Here is a 7,596-nt window from a genome sequence, read left to right as displayed (position 1 = left end):
AGGAGAGAACCCTAGGGGATCAGAGGGGTTTCGGTTTCTTAGATTTTGATTCGGGGATTTTTTTTTTTTATCGAAAGATCGAAGGAGTTTCTGTGAGTAGGTTTGGGAATTTTTAATCAGAAGTCGGAAGGACGTATATCTAATCCAATCCGACCTAATTTGGACCCTCTGTTTTACCTGACCCAATCCAATCTGAGGTGGATATGGGGCAAGTATGAGTTTGGATATTTTCTGGTAGAATGAATATGGATATTGGTCAACTTGATCAATATCCGATCCATTGCCATCCCTATATAGGTGTACAACAAAGATGCAGCCATCACAAGGTTTAATTATTACTTAGACTAGATTCAATGGACCATGCCAAATCCCACATTGGATAATATGCCACATTATCCCTTGTATTTCACCAATTCCTGAATGTGCATTTTTCACCGTGCATATGCACCAGGATATGTGTTGGTTCACTTGGACCTGGTCCATGCAAATCTGCATATACACACATAGATATACATATACATACACACACACACACACACACACACATATATATATATATATATATATATACACACACACTCACACATATATATACATATATATATATACACACACACACACATATATACATATATATATATATTATTATATATATTATTTTATTATATATATATATGTGGGGAGGAGGCAGAGGAAGGGATGAGAAAGAAAAAAAAATTATTATTTTATTATTAATAATAATTTAAAATTTATTTTTTAAAAATAATAGTAATTTTTAAATAATAATAAAAATATTATTTTTTAAAAAAATATTATTTTAAAAAATAATATTTTATTATTAATTTAAAAATACTATTTGTATAATAACATATTATTTTTTAAAAAATTATTTCAAAAAATTAATAATAAAATATTATTTTAAAAAAATATTATTTAATCCATGACCTGGGCCTCATGTGGCGGGGGCGGGGGGTGGGGGGAGGCGGGAGGAGGAAGGGATGGGTAGGGGGAAAAAATAAAATATTTGGAGAGAGATGAAAAAATATTATTATAAAATTATTAATAATGATTTGAATATTATTATTTTTTAAATAATATTAATTTTAAAATGATATTTTTATTATTAATTTAAAAATATTATTTGTATAATAATATATATTTTTTTAAAAATTTATTTTAAAAAATTAATAATACAATATTATTTTAAAAATATTATTTAAATAATATTAATTTTAAAATAGTAATAAAAATATTATTTTTTAAAATATTATTTAAAAAAAATAATATTTTTATTATTAAGTTAAAAATAATATTTGTATGATAACACATTATTTTTAAAAAAATTACTTCAAAAAATAATAAAATATTATTTTAAAAAATATTTCTGAAATAATAATAAAAATATTATTTTAAAATATTAATTTATTATTAATAATAATTTGAATAAGAATAAAAATTATTATTAATAATAAATATTACTTTATTAATAATAAAATATTATTATTGATTAATAATAAAATATTATCAATTGATTAATAATAAAAATTTATTTTAGAAATAATAATAGAATATTATTATTTTATTAATAATAATATATAAAAAAGATAATATGTAAGTGAAGGATCCACAAACTTTTCTATCTCTCTCGATCAGAGAGGTGGGTTGTGGTGGAGGCACCATGGGCGAGCAAGGGGCGGACAGTGGAACCGACCCGCCTCTTGCTCGGAGGCTATTAAATGCAGAGATTTGGCTTTCAAATCGATCGAGTACCGTGCTATATTTGTGGATAATTTATCAGATTTGATCTGATTCGATGGATCAATTCAGATCTCGAAATATATTTTTAAAAAAAAATAAAAATATTTTTTTTAAAAAATAAATTAATATATTATTATTTTTAAATTAAAAAAAATATATTAGCTCGTATAGTTGTGATTATATTTGGATATATTTGATTTATTATTTGAAAAGTTGTGATGCATTTACGGATTGTATTGCGGTAGGATTGGAAATGGATTAAACATGAATTGAAATATTAAATATTGCCAAGGTGACTCAGCTTGCCAGATGAATCGGAAAGAGCAGCTCTTCAGTGCAACTGTTTAATATTATATTATTAATATATTTTATTTATCTACGTTCGATCTGATGCAATGCGCGGGTCTTCGATTATTATTATTATTATTTTTTTTTAATTTGAAGACCCAACCTTTATTCTTGTTCCTGCGTAAGCATGAGAAGACAGCAACAATGGCGACAATCGTGTTCCGCCTGGGTTGGGGGGCTTGTGCGAGGTCTGCCTGCCTCGAGAACCAGGTTTTGTCGGGCTCTATTTATGGTCTACAAATTGCTTGATTCTTGGAAGTAAACGGGAGAGAAGAGAAGGGGAAAGAATGAAAAGTGAGAGCTGCTCCTCATCGTTGATGGCAAATGAAGTGGAAGTGGTGTTATACAAGGATCCAAACCAGCCCGTGGAAGCGAGGGTTCGGGACCTGCTCTCTCGCATGACGCTGGCAGAGAAGGCCGGCCAGATGGCCCAGATCGAGCGGTCCGTTGCCTCCCCCGCCGCCCTTACCGGCCGCTTCATTGGCAGCGTCCTCAACGCCTGCGGTAGCGCCCCGAGGGAGCGCGCCTCGGCCGAGGAGTGGGCCGAAATGGTGGACGAGATGCAGAGGTGGGCCCTCGCCTCCCGTCTAGGCATCCCCATCATCTACGGCACCGACGCCGTCCACGGCAACAACAACCTCTACGGCGCCACCATCTTCCCCCACAACGTCGGCCTCGGTGCTACCAGGTCCGCAGCAGTGCCCCTCTGAACTCTTCCACTTGCTACTTCAAATCTTTATCATCTCTTTGTAATCCTCTTGGTACAAAATTTGATTCGATTCCCATCAGAGATGGAGATCTCGCACGGAGGATTGGAGAGGCCACGGCTTTGGAAGTCAGAGCAAGCGGCATCCACTGGACTTTTGCTCCTTGTGTGGCCGTAAGTTGAACTACTACGTTGAAGTAAATTAAGGTTCTTTCTGAACTCAGTATTTGAACTTTAACTCCTGCCTGCTAGGTGACGGATCCGTTGCGCTGCCATATAATTATAGGTTTGCAGGGACCCGAGATGGGGGAGATGCTACGAGAGCTACAGCGAGGACACGGAGGTCGTGCGGACCATGGCCTCCATCGTAGCTGGGTTTCAGGGATCACCTCTTGAAGGGCACCATGCCGGCTACCCTTTTCTTGCTGGAAGGTATTAACGAACCAGTCTCAAAGTTCTTTTTTTTATTGTAAAATTGCTGTAGCTATTCATCATAGTCCCCAAAACAATCATGTCCCCTTCTCTCGCTAGACTCAATTACAACATTCTATCTGTTCAACTACTCCTGTGTTAGCTGTTACGCTATCCTCCTTTCATCATTGATAAAATCTGTGATCTTGATAGTTGTAGGTATAGTCAGTGTTTCTCTTGACCTCCAGAACTCATCCCTGGCATTGCTCATGGTGCTTCTTACATGATTGCAGCAAGAATGTGATTGCCTGTGCCAAGCATTTTGTTGGAGATGGGGGCACGCACGAAGGAAGAAATGAAGGAAATACCATTTGTACCTTTGAGGACTTGGAGAAGATCCATGTGAGGCCTTACCTCGATTGCCTTGCTCAAGGCGTTTGTACAATTATGGCTTCATATTCCTGCTGGAATGGAAAACTACTGCATTCTAATCGCTTTCTCATAACAGAACTTCTCAAGGACAAGTTGGGTTTTAAGGTACTGACACCTGCTGCCATGTTATAGTGTTATTTTAATGTGTTTCTTCTGATAAATAACCAGAATAATGAAGAGATGATATGGTCAATTAGCATTACTGGCAAAATATTTTGAAGACATAGATCAACTGCTTTTGTCGTGTCTTCCTTCACTCAGATTTTGTTCAAAATCTACTTTAACTTTTGACCAATAATGGTCTTTGTAGAATTAACTCTCAAGATCAAGGATTTTGCTCTCAGGGTCTCGTTGTATCAGATTGGGAAGGTATAGATATGCTCTCTAAGGATTACCGATATTGCATTTCTGCTTCAATTAATGCTGGAATTGACATGGTATTTTCTGAATAGCAAAAATGTAGTACACTGCAATTATTAGTATTTTTTTTCATGTTTCTAGCTGAAGAGTTTACAGATTATGGTGCCTCACAGATATGAAATGTTCCTAGAAGATTTGACATTTCTGGTAGAATCAGGGGAGATACCTATCTCACGGATTGATGATGCTGTAGAGCGGATCCTAAGAGTAAAATTTGTTTCTGGGCTGTTCGAGCGGCCTTTCTCGGAGCGATCTTTGCTTGATGTAGTTGGTTGCAAGGTAAGCTTGACAAACCTCTTTCAACAAGTTGATTAATCAGTCTGTACTCATCTTGCTCTACTTTGTAGCCCTTTAAGGCTTATGCAAGCAGGAAAATCCACTGTATTAGTTAACTGAGGAACAAAGGTGAACAAACTCTCCTTCATATATGTATTCTCTTTCATTCCATACCCTCTATACTTGTGTCATCACTGAAATGTCACCTTCTCCTGAATAGTCCTCTCTTTTTTCTCATTTGCTTTGTTTTGATAGAGGCCCATGAGCAAAGGCTACTAAACAAGGGTAGCCCTCCCCAAGTGAAGGTAGGATTTGAACCCAGGTCTGTTGGTAGCGCACCAAAAAGAATTTGCTAGCTCGTTTAGCTAGCACCTTCCCGTATAGTCCTAATTGAAGAAGAAATTCCCTCGACACAGTATAGTCACACTATTTAAAAGCGCCAGTATTTTTCCCTTTGGAAGAAAATATTAAATCTCCATGGGTTTTATTAGTATAACTTGTTTTCACAAGACACCACCTCAATTTTGCCTTTATGGATCACCAAGTTCAACCATTAATGGGTATGTCAGAGCCATCCGAAGTAAGTTTTTTGGTGAGATCATCTGAACTAAGTTAACCCATTCATCTTAACTCATAATAGTCAGTGGATTGAAAATTTAGTTCTCAATATCACAATGGGAGGTAATAAGAGTTAAGGCAATTGTTGATCCTGTCTTCCTTGAGTGGTTGTCCTTGCTTATTCCTTTGTTGGCTGTGATATTGTTTGCTAAAGTTCTGTTGATCATATTTTGATTCCACATAAGCAGGTTGATTGTGTGAACTTTGTAATTAAATTTTGTAATCAGTTGGGCTGTATATGTAGACCTAATTTTTGTACTCCTTAGGAACATCGACTATTGGCCCATGAGGCAGTTCGGAAGTCTTTAGTTCTATTAAAAAATGGAAAGGATCCAAAGATTCCATTTCTTCCTCTAAACAGAGGTGCTAAAAGAATTCTTGTTGCTGGAACGCATGCTGATGATATTGGATATCAATGCGGGGGATGGACAATAAGACGGTATGGAGGCAGTGGAAGGACAACAATTGGTATGTTTGTTTACTATAGAATTATTTGAGATAGAGTTATTTTCCTGTACAATGTATTTTCTTCTACTCTTGATCATCCCGATTCTGTGTTTCCATTTGCTTGTAAGTTACTTACTTTAACATCTACTGCATTCCTGTATGCATATTTGGCATACATATTTTTTTTTAAATAATTTACGAGACCAAAAGAACCAGCAGTCAGAACTTTATAGGCATCTATACCATGTAGCTTTTAAAAAATGGAATGAGGGATATTTATGTATTATTTTTGTTTGAAATATTGGATAGCAAAAGACAGTCCAAGCAACCAGAAGAATGTGCTAAAGATGTAAGGATAGAGAGATGTAAGTATGGAGTTGGACTGATAGTGAAACAATTGAGATGTTATTAGCTCGTGCTATGGAGATTTGTAGAGTCCCTAGAGGAAGTGTTCCCTGCACCTTGAGACTAGCATTGTACTTTATGGTATGCAATAGAAAAGTTAACATATGTCAATGGAAAAATCATCAGCGACCTTGGAATATCTTATATGATAACTCGAAATAGATGCAGATAATTTTCGTTTTTCACTGAAACAGGATGATTTCTTAAGATTCATAAGAAGCTTATGCTGATTTCCCATGACTTCAGTTTTATGCTCATAAATTTGGAAGCTAATGTCAGAATTTAAATTAGTTCTGTCATTCTGTGTGTCTGGAATTTTTGTTCTCTCTCTGTGTGCGTGTGTTTGTTTAGAATAGGACAGCGAGTGACCCAAAACTCTGCTTTGCTTTAAGTGAAAAAGCAAGTGCTCTAAAATTTCCATTTGCAGGCACAACTATATTGGAAGCCATCAAAGAAGCAGTAGGTAAAGAAACAGAAGTGGTACACGAGGAACGCCCATCAGAATCCACTTTTAAGAATAAAGAATTTTCATTTGCAGTTGTCGTTGTTGGGAAGGCTGCCTATGCAGAATGTTTGGGCGATAGAACAGAGCTTGAGATCCCTTTTAGTGGTGCAGAAACGATCTCTTTCGTAGCAAATAAAGTTCCCACCTTGGTGATTGTGGTATCTGGGAGGCCTTTGGTTTTTGAGCCAAGTTTGTTGGAGAAAGTAGATGCTCTGGTTGCTGCCTGGTTGCCAGGGACGGAAGGAGGGGGGATAGCAGATGTTCTTTTTGGAGATCATCAGTTTGAGGGCGTGCTGCCTGTAACATGGTTTAAATCAGTTGATCATCTGCCAATAAATGCGGGGCATCAGAACTACGACCCCCTATTTCCACTTGGATTCGGCCTGAAAACGAGCATCAATAATGAAAGTTATCCGTAGACGAGCTGCAAACTTTGCCAAGATAATAATATTATGTATTGTATGATTATGAAGTACATTCATGCTTATTGTTTATCTTGTTTTCCTTTTTTCCATTTATGCAAGTGCCTGCTTGGTGATCTTGGAGCAAATGAAATGTTCTGTCCTTTTATCCTTTCTTGTTCTCTACCATGTCGAACTTGTAGCTTAGAAACCATTATATAACGAATCATCCATTTTGGAACCTAGGAAGGTTTGTTTTCTGAATTAAGTTCTCTTATTTGAAGCTTGTTAGTCAGGGACGTTAATTAGAGCAAGGTCTGGGAAGAGATCGGTAAATAATTTTTCCTCAACTCCAATTTTTCGCAAGGTGATTTCCACCGTCGATCTCCCTCCCGGCCCCAGCACCAGGGAAGGGGCAATAATTTCCACCGAATAGGAAACTTGCTTGTCATATTTCAACAAAATAAAGTCGGTATAAGTAACTTAAATTTCAACCTGGGTCTCATAGATAATTACTTTTCGAGCATGTTCTGTATGCGGTGAATTCAGCAAATTCTGCCAACGGGCATGAAGCCTGGCATCTTGGACGATGTGTATTATCACGGAGGGAGATGAGTACAATTTTTTACCTCAATACATTCCTTCTTGGTAAACTTGCTGCCCCTTTTCATGCAACCGAGTAATATGGGAATCTGGCAACCAATTTTGGGTCTGGATTGTATCTTCCACATGAAAGAATAATTGATTTATTTTTGCAGCATCAGCTGTGTATTGTGCTTCGTACAAATTTCAAAGCACTTCAATCTATATCTGAAAGAATAATTGATTTATTTTTGCAGCATCAACTGTGTATTGCGTTTCGTACAAAT

General features: G+C 36.5%; 1 protein-coding gene across 5 annotated transcripts; it reads left to right on the top strand.

Moving 5' to 3' along the window:
* Positions 1-1,521: 1,521 nt before the first annotated feature.
* LOC105046271 (uncharacterized) lies at positions 1,522-6,899 on the top strand. Of its 5 annotated transcripts, none has more exons than XM_019850871.3 (8): positions 1,522-2,794; positions 2,896-2,986; positions 3,099-3,244; positions 3,517-3,760; positions 4,000-4,092; positions 4,172-4,354; positions 4,423-4,480; positions 5,236-5,366. In XM_019850871.3, the coding sequence occupies exons 1-7, from the start codon at positions 2,394-2,396 to the stop codon at positions 4,465-4,467; spliced, it is 1,203 nt and encodes a 400-aa protein (XP_019706430.1). In that variant the 5' UTR covers positions 1,522-2,393; the 3' UTR covers positions 4,468-4,480; positions 5,236-5,366. The 5 variants fall into 5 exon arrangements, with proteins under 5 accessions (XP_019706430.1, XP_073114803.1, XP_010923121.1 ...); XM_010924819.4 differs by lacking the exon at positions 4,423-4,480 and adding an exon at positions 6,249-6,899 and having other exon boundaries at positions 1,923-2,794; positions 5,236-5,437; XM_073258702.1 differs by having other exon boundaries at positions 4,423-5,378.
* The last annotated feature ends 697 nt before the right edge of the window (positions 6,900-7,596 follow it).

Source organism: Elaeis guineensis, chromosome 5, assembly GCF_000442705.2.
Source record: "Elaeis guineensis isolate ETL-2024a chromosome 5, EG11, whole genome shotgun sequence".
NCBI classification, from domain to species: Eukaryota; Viridiplantae; Streptophyta; class Magnoliopsida; order Arecales; family Arecaceae; genus Elaeis; species Elaeis guineensis.
The sequence above is the reverse complement of the archived record's forward strand: the minus strand, read 5'-3'. Positions and strand labels throughout refer to the sequence as shown.

Bases quoted from the DNA above. Each gene is read 5' to 3' on its own strand.
- LOC105046271 (XM_010924819.4), top strand. From the start codon at position 2,394: ATGAAAAGTGAGAGCTGCTCCTCATCGTTGATGGCAAATGAAGTGGAA. The intron at 2,795-2,895 runs GTCCGCAGCAGT...GATTCCCATCAG, and splicing joins GTCGGCCTCGGTGCTACCAG to AGATGGAGATCTCGCACGGA. The intron at 4,093-4,171 runs GTATTTTCTGAA...AAGAGTTTACAG, and splicing joins TTAATGCTGGAATTGACATG to ATTATGGTGCCTCACAGATA.